Genomic DNA, 22,828 nt, shown 5'->3' with positions numbered 1-22,828 from the left:
TTCAGAAGAAGCACAAAGTGTCTTAAACGCCTGAACTTCAAACTCAGGTACTGACAGAGCTAGAGTTTTGTTGGAGGAGAGCCATGTGTCTTTTGCAAAACAATATAAAACCACAAGCAGAATCCAAAACAATCATATGGAACCACTCCAGTAAAGTCATTGGGGAACACAGTATGAGTCTGGTCCAGGATGAAATACCATCAATAATCATAATTCAAGTTTATTTATAAAACTCTTCGAAACTACTTACAAACATGCAGCTAGGATCAATTCCCAAAAGAACTCTCATAGAATAATCAAAAATGTAAACTCTTTCAGGATTAATAACCTGCTTCAAATCACTTTCTCATCAACCCACAGCATATGCCAAGTGCATATTAAAAGAAGTAAAAAACAAACTTTGAATCTTGAGGGCATGAGGATCATAAAAGGCATTAAAAATAGACAATTCTATGCAAACACTTAACAGGGGCAGTCAGCAGTCCCATGGAGAATACATAAAGTCTTGCAAAATTCAGCCCTAGCCGTTCACTGCTCTGTAGTCCTAAATACTTGTGTTTGTCACTGGAATGAGAAGATCTACCTCTGCCTACATCACGGAAATGGTTTCACTGAGTTAAGATGTCAATACTTAAAAACCAAGTCACGTTCTATAGCTAGACTGACCTTCCACGTAAGAACGTGTCCATTAAATACTGTGAATCATCCACTGGTAATTAACTCTTTGGCATTACTATTATATAGATCATACAGACACAGATAAATTCCCCACTTGCAAGCAAATTTCAGTTACAGGGTTATGAGAAACTGCTGACACCTAAGAACTGCAGACATGGAGATAAAGACAACACATGGACCAAAAAAATGCATGCTTACCGGTACCTTCATTTTAAAGTCATCTCGATAGAGTTTAATGCCAATGTCAGCGATTGTCCTTTGGATAAAGCGGGAGGGTCGCAGGACAAACACCAGCTGCAGGTTTCCTGGAAATGCTCCCTGTAAGAAATACAGAACTATTAGAAGGCACAACTCTGCCTTTCAGAAAGGCCAATGGAATTTTCAGCCAAGTGTTTCCTAGAAAGGGCAAGGGATGTAGGACTTATTGAATCTTGCTCAGTCCAGCTGCTAATAGTATCAGCTGGTCCATTCAGCATGTGCCCATTGTCACAATCTCCAAAGCCAACAGAAAGACCAGCCTACGGATTTTACTGCCCAGCCATACACTGTTTTCTGATATGGATTTCGCACAGAGCTCTAAAATTTGTGCACTAGGGCCTTCCTGCCCTGGATCTGAACCACACTAAGCCCCCTTTGCACTACCACACTATGGCACCAATCATTCTTATCCAGCTGGACTGAGTTGAGATAATGAACTACTAATTAACTACTCAACTCAAGGTACCGACCCTGCCTACAAGAGGCAGGCCATTTCCTCCTGGCTGCGGAGGATGCAACAGCGTCCCTGGTGCCACAGCCCAGGCTGGTGAGCAACAACTGGTGACCCTGACGTGATACATCCATGAGACCCTGGGAAGCCCCGACTCCCTCGCCGAGCCGAGAGCCCTGGCTGCAAAGGAGCCCGAGCCAAAAGAGCCGGAGCCGGGAGCTCGAGCGAGAGTCCTTCGGAGAAGAAGGTAAAGCTGCAAGCCCCAACGTGGTTTTCGCGGGAGGGAAGCGTGCTGGAGTTGGATGAATGGGCCGGGTCTCTGCTCACCATAAAGCCTTTGTGAAAACAAAAAACGGTAAAACAAAAAGGGGGAATTATGGCACCAATCATTCTTATCCAGCTGGACTGAGTTGAGATAATGAACTACTAATTAACTACTCAACTCAAGGTACCGACCCTGCCTACAAGAGGCAGGCCATTTCCTCCTGGCTGCGGAGGATGCAACAGCGTCCCTGGTGCCGCAGCCCAGGCTGGTGAGCAACACCACACCGTAGGTTTTCCCGTTTTTTTTAGGCTGCAGCCACTAGAGGGCAAAACCGGCCACCCACGTTGGACTTGGTGAAAGAAGCTGGTGGCACAGACGAATTCCCCAGGCTGACCTACCTTCTCACTCTGGAAAGGGTTTTTAATCTTTTTAACCTCACATATTTTTCCACACACACAGGCACTCAACACATTCATCAGACTTGGCCCTGTCTGCGACACCCAGCCTACATCTCTCATGCACTCCTCTGAGCTCATCAAGCATAAAAAAGAACAATTTCTAGAAGAGAGCAGCTAAAAAGAACTGAGAATGAAAAGAAATTTTGTCTAAATTCCTTGAAAGAACTTAAAGTCGCCTTGGTCATCCCTCCATCCTACACCTCTGTATATAAGCACTTGCTCCTCACACAGCACATGTTCCTGATAATAGATGGATAACACCAGCTGCTTTTTTAGCACTGAAAATCAGTGCTTAGCTCTGACTTTTGCAAATGAGATACAATAAGCTATTAACAGTTTCTGACTGAGGTCACTTACTACCACGCAAACACAGATCCCTTGGGATCTGTTTCTTTCATAAGCAGGCCACGTCATCACTCCTCAGTGCATAGAAGGGTACCTCTGTCATACTCTTCTAGAAACCAACTTCAAATTACTAGAATTTATATTGCAGTCAAGCCAGCAAATAAGGAATTTGTCCTAATTCAACAGTAAACAAGGATCTGTAATTTCTTACTGCAGCTTCCTCCCTCTTTTATTTAACACTCATGAGCTTCAGGGCAGGGGAGAATCTGCATCCACAGCCAGAGAATGGGAGCTAAAAATGAGCACACGAGACTGTATCCTGTGCTGAAGGTTCAGCAGCTAATTTTAATTTCTAGATGATAAATAACAAAAGCAAGCACTTACTGCTATCCGTGTCAGGGATGCCTTGACTGCACTCCATTTGTCCCGTCGTCTGTCTATGATGATGATGAATCCGATGCTGGCAGCCTCCAGACTGCAAAACAGATGAAATAAGTATGCTGGGTTACATGGAGATACTCCCATTCCAAGGAATTGTACTGCAGCAAAACACAGCCTCTGTCAGATCACCCTCTGAGCCGATTATGAAAATGCAACGTACAGTGGAAAGAATGAATATTTGGCAGAAATTCACATGGAAACAAAAGCCGGCAAATTTTCTCTTTCCAGCGTAAGGCTAGCAGCTTACACAAAACATGAATATTTTATCTGCTACACCTCTCAGCTGCTATGCTACTCGGCTGCCAAATCTAGGTGATATGAAGAGTTCAGGATCAGGAATTACACTGGGATGTTTCGAAGACAAAAATCTTAGATCTTGTTTCCTCTGCAAACTAATTCACATTATTAGACACTCCACTTCAGTCTTCGTTCCCCAAGTATGACAGGGGCACTTAGCTCCAGGGAGTCACTATGCCCCTACTGTCACCACCTTGCCTGTAAATACAATGTCCCAGGAATCGCAGTAGGCAAAGCAGGAATCACAGAGTTCTATCTTGCCAACCTCAAACTGGTTCTAGGGTTGCAAGTCATTCAGAAGTATCCATTTAGCATACCGGCTAGAATAACAGCTACTGTTCCTTCTCTGTACTTCTCAAGGAGGATCTATGAGGCACTGATTTGATGCTCCATCACATCTATGTAGACCTCATAAATATCCCATCCTCTCTCTCGCTCAAAAATCCCACTTTGGTGTGCAGGGCTTCGGTGGGACTGCTCTACTCTCTGCCTTCCAAGAGTGCTCAGAGTCGGACAGAAGTCCTTGGAAGCTAATAAGCACACCCTAAGAAAAATCTCCAGAAACCTCATTATAGCAGGATAGCTCAGTCTTCTCTGGACAAACTAGAGGCAGGCAGAAAGAGTATAAATGTAATAATGCAGTACATAATGCAATCAAACATCTAATGATAGATTAAGATCAAAAGAAATTGTATAAAACATTTCCTTGATCCCTTTTCCATTGTTCATGCAAGAAGCAACCCAGGAACACCATTTTCATGGGTCATTTTGAGCAAACTCGTGTCAATAACCCACGGAAGAGCACCAATATTAGCAACTCTGAGCTTCTGCTGCAGCTTTGCAGGATCAAGAATAGCAACCTGAAAGCCAAAGTGTCATACAAATCTGGGATGCCATGCAAGTGTTCCTAATAGTTCATACTGATAATAAGAAAACTCCCCATTTCCCACTCCAATATTTTTTACAGGATTCCTCCGAGAATCACAAAATTCAATGCCAATAAATGATCTTTCCTCTTTAGTGCAACATGCAGCTCTTTGTGCAGAGGACAGAAAACGAGTTTGCAGTAGTGTCTCTCAAGCACAGGAAAGATAATTCATCAGTTTCTCCTTTTATGTATATATGGGCATATCCTTCAATAGCCCAACAAATGTTTCAAGGAAAAAAAATACCAGCATGGCATCTATGTGTTTGCTCTAGATGTTAGGGGAAAAAAATTCAGATGAAGGCAACAAAGAAATTGTATGTATTGCAGATTGTTACAGAAAGGGTGTGACAAACTAAACACAGAAGTCTCAGCCTGGGGGCTTCCTAATCTACCCAAAAATTGCATTGGTTTTATCAAACTGCTTCTGCTGATTGGGACCAAAAATTCCTTTGGAAGTCTGGAAGGCATGAAAGGCCTGGGCAAATCAGCCTCAGCCTCCAGACCACCAGGTAGCATCTCTGTGGACAGTGCAGACACATAGGATGAGGTCGGGCTTCTTGTCTCTGCCTAGACAACCGATGTTGCTGCATTACAGGTAGGGTGCCAGGAATACTGGTTACATCTCAGAGAAGGCTGGGATAAACTTGCTGATAGTTTGGGAAACCAAAACAAGCACAAACTCTTGTGTCATTTTCCTCCTTTGTGTGATACTTGTCCAAAAAATTCTTTTTTGTTTAGTAGTTTCCAAGAAACATTGAGGTCACCACAGAAGGAAGACAAACTGCTAGAAACTGTAGGGTGCAAATGTTTTTAGAAATCACAAGGGAGAGGAAAGGAAAGGTAGGTGTTTTTTTGCTTCGCCATTCCCATTTAATACCTTCGGCACAGCATATTACTCCAGGCAAAACACTGGGGTGGTGTGAACCCCCACTTCTCAGCATCAGAGCTGCATCTAGCCTGAGCACAGTGGTCTCCCAATCCCTGTGCCAACAACAGCCCCAGTTACTCCGTTTAATGCAAATGAACCTGGAAGCTACAGCCCGAAATCCTCCAGCTAATACAATCATCACCCTAAAAGGCAAAAAAGCCATTGAGAAGCTGTCAAATAGAAATGGTGTCTAAAAACCAGACTGATGTGGGTTGCACCCACTTCCTTGGCCTAGGGAATAGGAGCCCATCCAGTCAACACTGACTGCTGTCTGACCATCCAAGTCCACAGAAAACTGGCTTGTTAAAGACAGGATCATACTCACTAACAAATACTTGAAAACTCTCCTACATACTATCCACCAGTTCAGACTGATCCACAACAAAGTTTTTAAACATTTGCTACTGATAGTACTGACAGTTGTCACAATCCAGTGCTGCTAAAAACAATCCCAGCACCCTCGCTGGCCTCTTGTTAAGGCACAGACTCAAGCATGCTCTGGCCCCATACAGGTGGAGGTTAGCTCTTCTATTCGTGGTTCTTCAAATGACCAAAGAGTAATCTCAAGAGGCATGTCCCACTTGGGTTTCTTTGCTCTTGCAGGGACCAGGATTTGATCCAAATATCTGGTTAACCAGAACAAATACAAACAATGCTTGTCGTGACTATTTCAAGAGAACAATGTTACAATTCAACATCCATGTTGCTTACAGTGTCTTATTGAAACTGGTCTATTGTTTAGAACAAAGTTATTAGTAATATAGTGAGATATGAAGGGGAAATCAAGTCAATGCAATTCTCCTTTTCATCAGTTACATGTTTGGATGACCTTGGAAAAGGCTGTCTCTTTAATATGCTTTATATATTTTTGACAGCTATGCTAATTTTTGAGAACCATGTTAAAGCAGCAGGAAGATGGGAATGTAAGAGGACATAATTTGAATTAAATGCATCACCAAAACATGGCCTCTACTCCAAAGAAACAGAGAATATATATTGTAATCGGCATCTAATTATGTTTTCAGCTCAGACTCACACAACCAATTTGTAACTGCTGACTATCTCTCAGACAATAATTAGACACACAGAATCAGGTTCAAATCTGATGCAGTTTCATTGAAACCAGTGATTTATAACAAAATGATCAACAAAGTAGGTGTGTTAGCTGAAGTTAACAAAATGCTGATATCTGTCTAAAGAAACAGATCATTCAATTAATATCGGGTTAATAAAAATGAGAAAAAAAAATCTGTTCTTTGCAAAATTTATGGTGTAGCTAAACCACAAGTAACTCTATCCATAAGCACCATATTCACACAAGGTGACTGCACATAGAAATGGCCTTGTTTTGTCTATCTACCTGCCTGGTTTGAGAGACTGACTAAAGGCTTTCTAAAAGGAGAGTACATGGAGGATTGGAGGCCTAAAAGAATTCAGAATTAGACCTTTATAATCACACCTTGGTGAGCAAACTGCAATGGAAGCAACTGACAAGACAGCATCTGCCAAAAGCAACAAGTACAACTGTAATTTAAACAAACAGGAAAGTATTTGTGCCAAGTAAAACTTGCCTCTGTGCTTAAGACTGACTCTTACATCCCATTCTTAAAAGCCCCTCAAACACGTAAGTAACTTACAAAGAGATCTTCGCTGTTTTTTCAAGTACATGTCCATGATCGAGCTGTTAATTTTTTCAGATGTTCTTCTGCATGGAGATTTGTAATAGCACAAAAGCATTCAGGCATCAGATGCAACAAGAAAATTAAATTCATAGATAATAGGAACAAGAGATTATGAAATACAGATAGAGACAAGAAAATGCAAGAGAGAAGCAGCAAAGGAATTTTCTCATGAAGTTAGGCTTGGCAAGAATGGTCATGGGACCATTCTCCCATGGGCAGGGAGAGCTGGGAATAAAGAACATATGGGAATAGGAACATTGCTTATTAGTGGCCACTGCAAATCAGTGTTACAGGCCCGTTAAAGAGACACACTGAGGAAATGAAAGATGAAATAGATACCTATACAATTACTTGGATTTAAATATGAGAAAAGAGCAAAGGAGAGCAAAACACCACTGAGCGAGCAGTCTAGCTATGGTGGGGCACTACTCACAGCTCGCTCCCTCCAAGACCAAGTGTAGTCACTGCAGCTGGCTTGCCAAGAGAAAACCTGCCGACCAGCTGTGCCTGGCACATGGGGCAGAGGGACACAGCACAGCCAGAACACTTGATTACACAAACAATGCAGGTCCAATCCTAGCTGTGGAAGAGTATGAAGAACAAGCCAAGGCATGAGATTTGAGAGAGATTTGTCAAGGTAAAATGAGAATCGGTCCATTAAGCAAACAATTCAGTTACCTATTGCAGTATGTATCATTTACAGCATTGAACTTATTATATTGTCTGAGATGAAATGGGTAAAAAAAAATGGAGAATAGGCTTAAAAATTACACAATCTGAAGAAAAAGGAAAAGAGTGGGGAGAGAAGATGAGAAAACCACATGCTGCTGAAAGGAAGGCAGCGAAGCAGAGCACAGAAGAAAACACAGGAGAGTATCTGCATCACTCAGAATCACTCTGGCAGACTACTCAAAGGCGAGCAGCAAAGAAACTATTCAGAGATACATCTCTGTAAATCTTGGCTGCTTCAAATTGATGGATGCAACACGAAAAGAGTCTAAACTAGAGAGGTACCTTTGGAAAACAGAAAACTCAAAATGGGTCTGTAATCCTGACGCAAAGCTAGACCTCAGCCTTCTGCAATGTTATTCCCTGTTTTGCACCTTGATGTTCAGGATGGTATCAATTGTCTTCACTGAAATAAGCCAATGGTATTTGAATGTCTTTTTTTTTTTTTTTTTTTTTTTTTTACCAGATAGGGCTGACTTAAGACCTAAATTTAGGCAGGGAAACAGACAGTGTGTCAGCAAGCGATCCTATTTCAGCCAGCAAGCCGAAAGGAAAGGCCACACCAAGGTCTGAATGTCATTTGGCACCAAGGGACGCACGCAGGCAAACAGCCATGGGAAGCAGCCTGGCCAAGATGGCAGCACCAGTGCAAGTGGATGTACAGCTGAGAAACCTCACTCATGCATGTATATAGAGGAAGGGAGTTTGTTTAAAAACAAACACACACATACTCTATCAATGTTTTCTCAGTGTCAGTACTGTAATATCTCTACCCTCATTATGGAAATGCATTGAGGTTTCTCCAGTTCTGTTAAAAGAGGGATTTTCAGACAATCCTGCACAGCAGATAAACATCAAGCTTACCTCCAAAACAAATTCTGGCATGTTCGCCTAGATCTACAGATCTCTGGCAGAGAAGTTCTCTTTCCCTGAATGAAATGTGTGTGATCAGCGGAGCTGTTCATGCTCAGCTCTGAATTCAGGTTAGCCCTCGAACACTGATTTGAGGAAGCCAGGAGACGTCGAATTTCCTGACCTCTTTCAGAAGGAGAGAAGGGCACTTGTTTATCAAAGTAGCTCATCCATGTTAACTGGAAGAGAAGGGAATTCTGACCACAAAATAAAGCAAATAAAAAAGGGCTTTCTGGCTCTACCTATTGTAAGTGCGCCCGCATAGAGGTATGCATGTGCATACACCATGTTACTCAATGTTTGTGGATATATATGTACATAGACTCCTCTGGTGGAGCACTATCGTGAGCAGGTGTTGAACCAAAGGGAAAATTAATCTGATTATGAAAGTCTCACTGATCTTTCATCCTGGAGAGCAGTTCATGTTTTAAAGCCCAGAAGTGCAAGGTTTACTTATAGCTCACCCTAAAATACTGTGATATGCCACGACTGGTAAAGCAAATTTGTTCAGCAACGTCAAAGACAAATGCATGCCTGTGCATCTGAATAACATTTGCGGTCTATTCTTTCATTGTTTTGTCATATGAGCACAGAAGATCAATCATTCCAGAGGACTTTGAAAGTTACTAACTCACTGAATGCTGTCATCTGCAATCATAGATCTTATCCCCACAACTAGCATGAACCTTATTCTACAGGATACGCAGAAAGAGACACTACAAAATACAGATATTCTCTCTATGTTTGCCTTGAGAAATGATGCTGATTTTTCTGGTTCACTAAGCTATGAACAAGGAAGTACTTTCTATGATAAAAAGGTTGAACTGCTTTTCAAACTATACTTTGTCTTCCCTGATTCATGGCCATACCTTTTGTAACTCCACAAGAGTTAGAGACTGTTCTCTTCTCTTAGTCACTTTGTCTGGTACCTGCGCATCTTCCTTGAGAATTAAAATAAAAGGTAAACTACTAGCAGTGAAAAAACATGTGGAGAAACACTGTCATAATACACACAGTAGTATGTAGTACAGTAGTGCTGATGAAAGTAACAAATGGCAGTACCTTTATTGCTTGCTGAGATGTATGACAGGGACACTCTTTGTGCATGGACCAGACAACTGCAGATAACAAGGCTCTGCTGCACCACAACTGGTCCACTACTTATGCCACATTAAGATTGTACTTCATATAATTATGTCATAAATCACACAAACAAAGCTTGCTGCTCAGGTTCTTCCTCTTCTAAATGAATACCTTTGTCCCTCACCACCTACATAAAGGGTGCCAAATTTCAAACAGTGACTCAAGAAATGCGGTCAATCTTTCTAAAAGCACTGCAACAAAGACTAGCAAACTCCCTGGAAAACTCACATCCCTACAGTGTGATCTGTGATTGAACCTAAGAGTCAAACCAACGTGCTGGTATGCAGAAAATGTAGGTTCAAACCCCAGCCCATCGCTGACCTTGAACAGGTCATTTAAATCAAACTGAATAGTCACATACTCAACACGAGTTTTGGTGAGACTGTCTGTAGTGTGAAATATTACTTACACATACCTCATCGTCTGTAAAATAGGCATATTGCAGCTCTCCTGACTCACAAAGTTTTGAAACTTAATTTGTCATTATTTGCACATTGCTCTGAGATTCCTCAGGGGAGAGAAAACACAAAACTGATAAACTGAATCAAAGCAAAGGTCCTTCTAGCCCAATACGCTGTCTCCAGTGTTGGTAGGTAGTGGATGTTGAGGCAAAAGCAGAAGGAAAGTGAGAAGGACAATCTTTCTCTTGGTATATTTTCCCAAGTCTCTTCATTAAGGGATGTATGGATTTCTTCAGCCAGAGTTTGCATCTAAGCCATTGTGTTCAGCTGCCACTGATGGAGCTGTGCTTCATGAATTTGGATAATTTCTTTCGAACACATCTGTATTTTTGGCTTTTACACAGGCTGAAGAAGCATAAAGCATTTCTGTCTATCATGTTGACAACATAACGTGCTAGTTCCCAACATGTGATGACATTACTGGGAATCAACCACCAGCATACTAAATACTAAGAACTGGAAAACAAGTTTTCTGTTTTTCTCAGCTACTATTGCTGTTCTATCAACCCTAAAACTGGTCATCCTCCCAGTCCTGAAGTTAGTGAAGAAATACATAAGACAGAGTTTCTCCTAGCAGAACAAAAACCCTACAGAGCAGAGTGAAACAATGAAGCTGTGAAGTTCACAGTGTATGGTTTCTCTCAGCTTGCTTTGGCAACTCAGTGTGGGGAATACATGTAGGTGGAGCTGGAAAACTTCTTACTCAAACTCAAAGGAGGCACGTTTTCCTCTCATCATCCTCTGAGCACCTTTATACACAAGACCACAGGAAATAATAAATCTCTGCTGTTTTACTAACTAGCACAAACAGCTATGGTCCAGAGACGGAATCAGGGGACTGAAAAAATATTAAGCCTTCTTTTTGGATAAACAAAAACTAATTCAGCAGCCATGCCTCAGCCATTTCCTCAGAGCAGTGGAAGTGAGTTTGTTTCACCATCCTTGCACAGCTGCAGGCAAACTGCAAGGAAAACATCCTAGCTGTGAAGCAAGCTCCATCTAAACGAAGCATCAGAAGCACATGGCGCTTGCCAGAATCCTGTCAACAGGGGACCTAGGTTGCTTTCTTAGAAAAGCGAAAGCTTGCACGGAAAGATGCTCTCAGAGAAAAAGCAGTAACAGGACTGATGTAAGTTGCCAGATGTAACCCTTCCCTTGTTATATCCAGTGCTCCTGACAGTTTCCACAAATGGCCCCTCTTAGCTCCCTTTTGATCTGCTATCTTTACCGCTGCTTTTCAGATCTATGCCCCCTCCCACCCAGTTCAAGCCCTGAACAGAAAACCTGTCCTGTGTGAAGCTTTCTTTCCCATGCAAATGACGTGTTTCCTAGGGCCTTCTGTACATAGGAAAATTTCATACTGCCTGGATGGATGCAGAGTCACTAGTACATCCTCTCTAGGAAATCAACAGACATTTGTGCTTAGTCTCACCTGGGAATGCTGGTTAGATATGTGACCACGTTCAGAAAATCTTCATCGGGTATGTCACTGAATCCTGCAAATTCTGGAAAGGTTATAATGGGTGCCCCATCCTTCCCTCTTCCTCCTGCAAAAGAGGTTGTAAAGATTAGAGAGTGATTTTATGCCTTTGGACAGGCTAGTCAGTACTCAAATGGGAAACATTGGCACATCCCTCATGGAAAAGCACCCAGATCCAGTACATGTGATCAGTTTTCGACTTGATATTATAACTCACTGTAGTTTCATCACCTCAGTTTATTCCAGCTGAGATTCTAGCCTCTGTTGTTTATTCTCAACTTTTTCATGAGCCTTCTGCATAATTCTGATTAAGCGCTTTCTTTGGTTCTTTGTTTCACATTTCCAAATAATTCAGTGCAATAATATTACAACATTTCCCTATGTATAGGTACAACACTCTCTGATTCCTTCTAGACATTAAAGGAACTGAAGTAATAGAGCATACAAGCTTTGAATACACATATATAACCCACGACACAAGCCTAGGACCAACCCAGTCTTAGGTCTTTCCTTAAAAAAAATTGCTCAAAGTGCATGGAGTATTTAATCAATGAGTTTTGCTTTCACCTTGTTTATTTGCATCAAATCTCTATTAAATAGGACAGGAAGATCATAAGCAGCAAGGTCAAGAAGACTCCCTATCTGAGGGACTCCCTGATCCAAATAGCAGTATTCAAACTCTGGTAGAGCTATGGGAAGCATGGAGCCGAGTCCCTTGTAACCCAGCAGCCTTTACTGTTCTCCTGGCACAATGCTCAGCTCTAGGAGATGTTGTAGTACACAGCACAAACCCTGTCTACTTGCAGAACCAATCCTAACTTGGTTCTACTAATAAATCTGGGCATCACTCAAACCACACAGAAGTTAACAGGATTTTTCTCAGCAGCTTGGACTCAGATCTGTGAGCAGACTAAGGAGGCAGCAGCACATAAAGTCTTTCTCCTTCCTCTGCAATCTCTATGTAAGCCTATTTTTTGCACCAGGCTGAAGAATTCTCTACAAATCCAACAATGAGCCTAGTTCTGCTGCACACACAGTTTTCCTAGTCATTTATCACCCACAGATTTTTGTCCAAGGAATAGCCGTGCTCTGAGTTTCCTATTAGTGAAGGGGAAACTGTGAGAGGGAAACAGAAAATTACCTTCCTCAAGGAAAATATCCAATAAATTATCCCACTAGGAGCACGGGAGGAAACAGAGACTCGGGGAAAAAATACGAGTCCTCATTCCTCAAAAGTAACCTTTAAATCAACCATGTTTCCAGGCTGCTCCCATAGACGACTGCCTTTCCCTGCTGATAACCACAGCTGATGCCACAAACCAGTTGCTCCTGCTTCTATTTTGGTAGACATTGCAAAGAACTGCTCCAGTAATTCCTAGCTGTTTCTGTGTAGAGTGGTCAGTCCCTTGCTAGTCCTGATCCTGCCTCTGCCCAACTCTCCCAGACTCAGTTGGATTATTTAAGGTCCCTTCTGTGCTGTCCATACTTGGAGAGCTGAGATGCTGAGGAACACAACGTTTGTATAAAGTAGAAGTGAGAACACTAGAAAATAGGAATTTCGAACAAGGAAACCCTTTTCCTTCTTGACATCTGGTGACACGGTGCTCTTGTCAGGACACTACCTTTAGCCCTTTTTTTCCTTTCTGAAGGTTGATTATTGCTTTGATTACATCTGAAAATGACTTAGTTGTGTTAAATCATCCACTAACCTCATCCTGCTAGGGAGAAAACAGGCCTACAGAGATTCAAAAGGCTTTGGGCCGAAATGCAAAGAAGGAATATTGTCATTCACACTGCACTGAATTGGATTGCAAATGAGAGAGCCACGGCCTCCACACTGACCTCCACATCGGCCTTGGGATAAGGCCCAATGCTGATGCACGGCAGCTTGATCCCAGGGCACCCCGGCTGCGCTGTCTGCAGTCAGCAGTGACACGGAAAACGCTGTCATGAAAATTTAGTCAGACTTTCCCCAGCCTGTTTTCCGCACTCCAGGGACCAGGAACGCGGTTAGGATGCTTCGTTACGGGTTCTTAGTGACCTCTTCTGGGCACACACAGTAACGGCCGGGAAAATTCAACGGGACGCTCGTCCGCTCCGCCTCTTGCAGAGCTCAGTGCGTGCCAAGGTACTTCATAGCTGGCATCTCGTACGCATTCACGTGGTTCCTAGGCACCTCGCTTTCCCACTCACACATTTCAGATATGTCACGATACTCTAAATGGAGGAGATGTAGTAACCTGGAATATTTTGGTTTAAAGCAGCAATATTTGCTCCTGGAAGGTAAGATAAAAATTCCCCCTGATCCCCTCCTTCAACACCTGACAGTTTACCTGCAGTTATACTCAAGATTTGTTTAAGGCACAAGTTTCACATGGCAATTCTAATGCTCCTGCTGACCAGGGTCTCTTTATGTCCCTTTTATCTGCTGCTTCTCTTGCATCCACAGTCATACATGTGCTCTTCTTCATTTGCCCTCTTTTCCCCAAGCCAGATGAGGCAGGCTTATGATGCACTGTGTGTACGGGGGTGTGTATTTTTGTCACAAGATCTTCTTCTATAAAAACCCATCCAAGGAATGAATGTAAGCAGACTGAACACTGCCTTTTTCCCTTCACCACTGGCGACAAATCTAGGACACTTAGGAGCAGCCTCAGACTAAGAACCCAACTAAGAGCGAGGCACTCCTTGCCTCTGACTAGGCCACACACCCTTAACAGTTCTTGGGCTCCATCTCATTCTCCAAGGAAAAGGCACCACTTATTAATGCAACCAAAACAGAAGAATGCACAGGAGGTTCTTGAATACAGCTATATTTCAGACAAGGAAATATGGAAACCCTCAGTTCCTGCCGTACCATGAAACTAGGGTGAAGTCTGAGGGGTTTTGTGATCAGAAATTGTTAAATACTATGACAAGGAGAAAGTAGGAATGTCTGAAATGTTGGGTGATAAGTAATACACAAATATGTTAGGAATGGATTGTTCCTGACCATATCTGAACCTTAAGCAGTAGTTGGGTTACAAGGGAAAATTATTCATATCCATTTATCCATATATCTAGCAAAGTAACAAAAGTGGATATTAAGAGATATAAGGGAAGCTCCTTATATATCAAGAGTGTCTGGAAAACTCTCTCCTCTGGATGACAGCGCAGTTCCATACATCAAAATGTGAATGCCATTTTCTTTCCTGACACTAAAGCAAGATTTGCTGCAGTATGCAAATTTCTGCAGAATATGAATTGACAAGCTGCAGTCCTTTTTTCTGGGCCATCAACCCTGCTTTCTAGAGAGTTGCCACTAGATTTTGTCTAGTCTTTGAAATACTTTAACTGGTTACTCAATGTCTTGGAAGGGTAGAGAGCACAAACTAAAAGCCAACTGGGACAATCTTCAGTCAGTTCTACAGCCGTAAGGGCTAAGTGCATGGAATTTGGCCCCAGTGACTGTATATAATCTTTGCATTTGCTGGGACTGTGCATAACCTCCACACTCCTGGGCATCACTTGTGAAAAGAGTCTAATTGCTGAGCAGAAAATTTTACAATCCACTCTAAGTAAGGCAGACAAGGACAGAAAAAACTCCAGCAGCTCCACAGCCAAAAGAAAAAAAAAAAAAAAACAGTCCACAAGAGGGGGGGGGAAAAAAAAGAAAAAAGAAAAGGTATTTTAAGTAGAAAGTGAGGGCAGGAGGAGGGAGACAGAAAAGAAGTCCTGAACAGAGTGAGCCACATGGTCACGCCTTGCAGCTGTCTTCAGGGCTGTCTTGCTGACTTGCAGGTCCTCCAGGCGCCATTAGATGCCACTCTGCAGCACTCTTCAGCCACCTTCACCACCCTCTGGCAGCTCCGAATGCTGGTGCCAGGCTAGGCAAAGAGCATCCGGTGGCAGTGGCCCTTGCAAGCAGCAGCCACAAGAGTTGGAGGTTCAGCTGGCAGGAGGGGAGGCTTAGGCTGAACTACCACGAGGCTCACTCCTGACCCTGCCTTAGGGGAGCCAGGCCATCTCTGCCAGTCTCCTGCGGAGACCCCAGGCTGCTCTGTCACAGCTCACTCCAGAGTTTTGCCTGCAGAGGAAACTCAAGCAGATTTTGTCTACCATCTCCTGATGCAGACCTGAGCTCGCCTCCTAGATAGCACCCACAAACATACCACATGCTGCCACCCTGATTCAGCTTCATCAGTTTCTTTCAAGAGGTCCATCTCCTTTCCGCTCTCTACCTCTGCAGATAGCAACCTGCCAGCCCACAGGGGTGCATCAAACTCAACAACTCGCACAAACAAGGCAGGCAGCATCAGCAGGATTTGGAGGAGCAGAAGGCTGGACTGCCTGGAAAAAGGCAAGACTTAAGAGGAAAAGATTAGAGTCAGCTTGACTTTCTGCCTGGTTTGCCACTCAAAATGACAGCATCCCTTTCCTCCTCTTCCTGGGCACTTTCCTTATTTTCCAGCCCAGCTTCTTGATGAACTTTTCCTCTTCCCTCATCACACAAGGGCAAAGGGACAGGAAGAACCCGAGTGACAGGACAGAAGTACAGAGCGAATGTGGAAAGGGAAGAAAAGTAGGAGAGATGGTGCACAAGCTGCAACAGGGTAGTACAAGGCATGGTAATGGGACCATCACTCACTCTTATGTGTGACAATTCCTCAAGTCACAGGACACAAAGCAGCATTCATAGTTGGTTCTATTAGACAGACTTTCCAGCTGCCAATGCAGCCTGGCTAGCTGTTGCAGTGAAGATGGGGCCAAAATTCAGCTGTGGCAACAAAACAGCTGAAGTATTTGGGGGAGGAATATGCATGGGGAGAATGGGATATGGCAGCAGAGAAAATTTAATTTTGCTTTGCAGTGTAAAGGGTGTGATTGACAAATGAGGTCCGAGTGCTGAATTCAGAGAGGTCTCACAGCTGGCGTTGCATGTGAGTATGACTGATGTAAAAGCAGCAAGCAATCACAACTGCTAGCCAAGTTCTTGGACACGATGGGGACCCTAGGAAATCTCCCACTCCCCAGTTCTAGCCCACCTATGCTTCCTGTCCAAGGACCAAAAAAGTCGGTGGCTTAGACACTCAGAGGCTACATTTGAGTCCTATTCCAGAGCCAGTAATGCTAATAGCTAGATTCATAAAGTAACATCTAACCAGAGCTTACTAAATATGCTGTATTCATTGGGCAGGAAAAAAACAAAACAAAACAAAACCACAAAAAACCCAAACAACAAAACAACACTAGCAGGCTATGGGCAGAAGTTCCAAAAGTTTGTCTGCAAGTTTACCGTGCAAACCTCCCCAGCCTGTCACAGACATCAACTGCTCAGTTAGTCTTGGAAAGTTTTCTTTCAAATTTTGCTGATGCGTGCAGGCTAAATGTTTGGATCTGCCCACATGCAGAAAGCTCCCTTAGTCATGGCAGACCTGAGTACAATTCATCTCCTGGCTCAGATGGCTGAAGTGTGATATCTTGGCCGAAGTTTTCCTGCCGTGATCAGGTTTTGCTTTTTCCATGCTCTCTTGTTTTGGTTTTCCACCTTGATTAAGGGTTGTGAATGCTGAATTTCTCATTGAAGTTATATCATGCTTCCGGGGTCTAGATTTTTAAACAAGTTCCAAACTGTCCTTTTGGCAAGGTCAGGCCAGGTTTTCCAAAAAGCTCAGTTTAAACAGGAAGCAGATGGCCAAACACCCTCCAGGCTTTGGAAATTAAATAAACTGGCTTCCAAGTCAGTTACCATTTTCAGATAGTCTCCCATCCACTGAAATCCATTGACTTAACAGGAACAGAACACAAAGAAAATGAATCTCTGCTAATACACTTCGTGACAGTTTGTCTAATAAATTTGTGATCTAGTAACAGGATCCATCATTGCTGCAAATGGCTGATTGGGCTCTTTGACAGAGTAATTACAGATAAGAACAGGTTGTGAAGCTGCAGATAAAAAGGGAGAGAGGGTAGTAGTAGTTCCAAGATCAGATTGGTACAGCTGGTTATTAGTTTGTCACCAGGACCAGAACAGTATTTTACCAGTGGTTCTCCATTCTTCAGTAAAAACTAGTGTGTGTTAGAATAGCCAGGTTTTCAGAACTACACAACTTTATGATCTAGCTGCCTTAACAGCTACAGGAAACACACAAACATAGCTGTGCACTCCTATGTTGTCACAGCTGTAGTCCCATAATTGGGAGTTCAGTTTTCAGGGAAAGGAAAGAGGCAGTAGTGGTTTCAAAACTAGAATTTAACCACAAGAACCAGCACTCACACCAGATCTCACAAGCTAAGCAGGGCTAGATCAGCGCATGGAAAAAAGAGATGACCAAAGTAGAACCACATGGTTAAGGACATTGCCGCATTATACCACAGCCTTTTCCATGACCACAGCAGACCAGGAAAGGCTTTGGAGAGTTTCCCAGTTCTTGGCATGGACAGTACAGTCTTGGTTAGTCTGGTGGCTAGAGGGCTGGAACAAACAGAAGGCTGTTAGTGTCTAATACATTCGTTATAGCTAAACCCTGACACAATCAACCACCAAACTTGTTAGGCCTGTTACGTAATTCCTACCATCTGCTCAGAGACTGCAAGACAGTCAAATCCTCTTCTAAGTGTGTAGACAGTAATAGTAGAGGAAAATGTTTCTAATGAGTCATGTCCAGAGAAAACAAAGAGCCTTTAACTTCAGTTGTTCTACTCTTTCTTTTCTGGTTTACTGCACAGGAATATTATGATTTCACTACATCTGCCTCAGCTGCCAGCTGTTAATAAAAAGCTGATATTAACCAAATAAATATTCATTTATAACGAACTCTACAACTTTCAACCAGTTACTTTCATTATCACTAGACAAATGGATTTGGGCTCCACAGGACTGAACAGGAGAGCATGACAAAGCTGGAGGCTGTGGAGTAGCACAAACCAGACTCACTGCTAACATCCTCTGAGCTCTGCATGTGCATGGATGGAAGAGGTGGCCAGCTGCCCTCTGGAGGCTGCAGCCTGCAGAGTGAAAGAAATAACCCAAACTAGTATAAACCAGCATATACAATTTTTATGAAGTTGTTCAGAAAAACGTATTAAATGCCCAAAACACTCTACAAGTAAGTTGGGAGTGTCTTTTACTGCCCAAGGTGATAGGGCCAAAGAGCAGAGGGGCTTTTTTCAGATAATGGCTACTGAGCTGCAACGTATCAGCATGGAAAAGCAGGAAATTGGCTAAGCATCAGGAGATTTTCAGACTCCATGTGGGCATGCACTGAAGCACCAAAATATTTGTGGTTGCTTGTGCCTAATGAAAAGCAGCATGCTTTAAAGAATAGCTGCAGAGCCGCCTGGGGGAAAAAAAATCAAAATTAAATGAGGTCATTTATGTGTGAATTACTTTAATAAGTGAAATGAGGCAGGAGAGTGCCCAGATCTGTTTTCATTGGATGAAAAACCCAATCTTTTGCTAAAGGAAAAAGAAGGTTATACTTATTAAGAGAAATGCATTTTTGAGAAGTATAGTCATTTCTGGCTTGTACCTAAACCTCAGTTTGCAGGAGGCAATAAAGGGACAGTAAGGAATATTCCTGTTGTTATAGTTTACCTATGACACACCAGTGGTCACCAACAGAATAAGATACTGGGCTAAAAGGACTCTGAGTGGATGACCTTATGTTCATGATCATCTTCACAGGCTGCCATGGGGATTTTGGAGTGGAGGCACCAGGTTTCCAAATTTAGCTGTAAACTTCAAACTGAAATAAACTTAGAAACTATGAACTATACTGCCCTGTTTCTTACTAGGATATTATTTCTGAACTGTACCAAGGAGATTTTAGATAAGTATGAAAATTCTTCAAATGGCATTTGTTATTTATGCAGATGGGGGCATGAAAGACACCTTTTCACTCATTTCTGGTATTTGCTATTACTTGTATGTTGATGAGCCACTTGTTTGCCAATCCCTAACAAACAAGCCCCTCAGCCCTGCCTTGAACAAAGAGTTATTTCCAAAGTCTTTAAGCACCTTAGGTTTAAGTAGTCTTATTTAAACATCTTTCTCATCGCTTCCAAGAAGAAAAGAATTAGATCAAATGTGAAGAGTTGAATTGCTAAAATAGCAGGTGAGAATACAGGCACTGCTGAAACGATGTGTCCATAAAGAAATACAAAAATACTTTTTTATATTTACCTTTGGTATTTCTGTGCGATGTTTAATATTCTAGCTGGAACTGGAAATGGGTTTTTCTTCCTGTTTAGTAAACCACTTTCCACAAGCTGCTCATTACATGCCATATATAGCTTTTATTAATGGTCCCAAATGTTGCAAAGTAATGGGCTTTAGGAAAAGCAGTCCTCCGCATTTTAGCAGATACGCACTGCACATGAGGCACTGAATTCTCAACATGTAAGATGTTCTTTACACTAATAAAAATATTTTCAGGCATTCATGCATCAGTTAAATCAAAGGCCTTGAAAACAATATTGATTTCAGCAGCTCTGCATGGCCGGTGAGTAGAAGAAGCAAGCAGAGCATTTTGGAGAGACCAGTTGATAGATAAGTGTTTACTTGCTTACAAAAAGCAGACAAGCATCCCAGTTGTCATCCGATGGAAGTTAGCATCAAGACCCAAAAGGAGTTGACCAGTGATTAGATCCCCTGTTCCCTTCCTTGTGTTTAGAATATTTTAAAGTCAGTTTAGTACTAATAAAAGGGATCTGAGTAGCATTCCTGAAGCAGTTCTTTAAGTGAGCATCGGTTTCAAACTTGACAATAGCCCCCAGATTAAGAGAGTGTCAACTCCCACTCATCAGTCATTATCCAGTCATTATTTTCTATTAAGCAGCTAGCACCTGAAGAGAAAGGGGTGCCCAGCTTTCCCTGACCACCTAATGCTTCTGAGACCTTGTTGTGGCATCCGTGCACTGAAATCTCTGGCAGTCAGGTGTGGAGCGCTTAACAATAATACCAAGTTACTCACTATCTGCTCCAGATTGGCATGGCAGAGCTATAGTAAGGACATGGTATGCAGGCAAATGCCTGGACATCCAAAGGAGAATACTGCAACGTTACACCACAAAAATTGTCTTGGGTTAGATGCTACACTAGCATTTCCATGTTACCCTGCATTGAGCACAAAGGTGGGATGCAAAACGTTTGAGCAATTTTATGCAGTTGCTGGCACTGTTCTGCGTGGAGGTTTGAGTTTATTAGGAATTCTAGGAAGAGGTAAGCCTGAAATGCTTTACTGCAGATGAGAAGGCAACTGGTTCCACCTCTGCTCAGTCAATATCCTCTGCTGAATGCAAGACAGTTAGTTATTGAGCTTATGAAACTGCCACAAGATGCTACCTAGAAATCTCCAAAATCAAGTTTTAATACTCAGAGCCCCGTAAAGAACTCTAAGTAACTTAAGATTTGGATTTCATTTGGCAGCTTGGAGTGTACTTAAAAATGTGAAGATGCAACAAGGATTGGGCCTGCCAAGTTGATCATTTGCAGAGCTGGGTCTGTTTACTCTCTGCACTCTGTACCCAGCGCTCCTCTCCACAAGCAGAGAGGGACAGGCTGTCCAAGAGTATCTTACTGTGACCAGTATTTATTTACACAGTATTTTGTGTAAATTCATGATACTTCACTGTGTGTCTATGGGGAAAAAGGAAAGCAAATTCTTAATTCCCTTATTTGCAGAACAAGCGGAAACAGAGACAAAAGAAGTGACCAGAGGCCATACGGTCAACAGCAGAGGCCATTTTAAGACCCAGAAAAGGATTTCTCTTCTACAGTATCTGAAATAAGTGTATTAAATAATTTGGCAAATATTTCACTGTCAGCTATTTATTCAGGGCAGGAACTGCATCACTTTCTGTGATGCAGATTAGAACCTTACACTTTAGAAATGAAACATTTCTAAAACAAAGGCAAATGAGGAAGAGGGGGAAGGTCATGAATAGGTCTCTGATAGACTAAAATGTTTTACCATGCTTGGACATTATGAAAAGATATGTACAGAAAGATTTGTTTAATTTCTTACCCTCTAAATCTCTTCCCCTCCACCCCATTCTGAAAAGCATGGAAAATTAACTTGCCTTAAAAAAAGCACAAGCACAGCAAATTGGCATTTATCAGTTCCATACACTGTTAATGTCTGATTGTAACAGCACTTTTCATTAGCAATATAAAAATACCATTGCAACGGCTGTACAGAGCTGAAGGGTGACAGTCAGCATGACAGATTCCAATACGTTTCCAAGAGAATCCTGGAGTGTGATCACCAGTAACTTCTTACCTGACAAGATAGCAAATTGCCTGTGGAGCTGCTCTATTATATCCACTGCAACCAGCGGCCGTATCTCCTGCTGCATGATTTCATCTGTGCAAGTGAAAACAGAAATCTTCAATGAGTTAATAAAACCTTAATGACGTTTTTTTCCCATCCTTTAAGAACCCAGCAAAACAAAGATGACACTCAAAGGAAAAGAGCCTGGCTTGACTATTGGCTCAGATGTTATATGACTATCACGGAGAACTTTATGATGCTTACAGAGTTGCATCTTCAGCCTACTTACTTCATCGCCTTGTGATTTCAGAGAGAGCTTTTCATAAACCAGCTCCAGCAGATTTGCCAGAGCTTGTCACAGGTTTGCTCAAGCTGACAGCCTGCTCCTTACTACTTCATGTTCCATATTAAGCCACTGCATTTGGCTTCCCACATAAAGCAGCTTTTCAGTCTTTGAGACAGTGAAGTCTATTTCAGATACAGTGCCATGTTCCACTCTGAACTCCCTGGTCTCTGCTTGAGGACTTTGTGTAACCAACCAATCCAGAACAGTTTCCTTTGCTGATGCTTTTTCCACTACAAGCAAATACATAGTAAAAGGAGGAAATAAGGAACTCTGAGGCTTTCTTCTCATGAAAACAAAGCCTGTTCTTTTGAAGTAAACATTGAAAAGTGAAAAAATAGCTTGGCAAGCAGAAGGGGAAAAATCACCACAATTTTTGTGGGCAAGCTATTCAGTGATCAGCAACTATAATCTCACATTGAGCTAATTTGATCTCTTTCTGTAACAGGTGCACTCAATTGTTCTCCTCATTCTTCACCCCAGTCTAGATCAGCAACATTTACTGGGGAGTATCTGCCAGCTCAACTGGCAGCATCCATGTTTATGTTACAATAGCACTATTTTAATTAGACCTTTAGCCATTGTACAGCTACAGAACAACTGGTCCTGGCTTTGTACAGCTCACCTCTAACTGCCCAGACAGCAGGTGGAAGGAAGGAAGCTGGGTCCAGATAGACCACAGATCAGACTAAAGGCAGGTTGTTGCCCTATTTAAGCACCAAGATCTTCACTGACGTCAATACAATGCAGGCACAGAAACAGAGAGGCTTGTCAGA

At 42.4% G+C, this 22,828-nt stretch overlaps 1 protein-coding gene across 1 annotated transcript in view; it reads right to left on the bottom strand.

The window, feature by feature from the left end:
- Positions 1–22,828, bottom strand: part of MCF2L2 (MCF.2 cell line derived transforming sequence-like 2) — a 155,098-nt gene that overhangs the window by 114,266 nt on the left and 18,004 nt on the right. Inside the window, exons 2-5 of the mRNA XM_086618729.1 lie at positions 21,719–21,802; positions 11,409–11,523; positions 2,840–2,930; positions 877–996 (exon numbers count right to left, since the gene is read on the bottom strand). Coding sequence (XP_086474855.1) covers positions 877–996; positions 2,840–2,930; positions 11,409–11,523; positions 21,719–21,802 — 410 coding nt within the window. The remainder of the gene's footprint in view (positions 1–876; positions 997–2,839; positions 2,931–11,408; positions 11,524–21,718; positions 21,803–22,828) is intronic.

Source organism: Tauraco erythrolophus, chromosome 11, assembly GCF_009769465.1.
Source record: "Tauraco erythrolophus isolate bTauEry1 chromosome 11, bTauEry1.pri, whole genome shotgun sequence".
In the NCBI taxonomy this organism is placed as follows: domain Eukaryota; kingdom Metazoa; phylum Chordata; class Aves; order Musophagiformes; family Musophagidae; genus Tauraco; species Tauraco erythrolophus.
The sequence above is the reverse complement of the archived record's forward strand: the minus strand, read 5'-3'. Positions and strand labels throughout refer to the sequence as shown.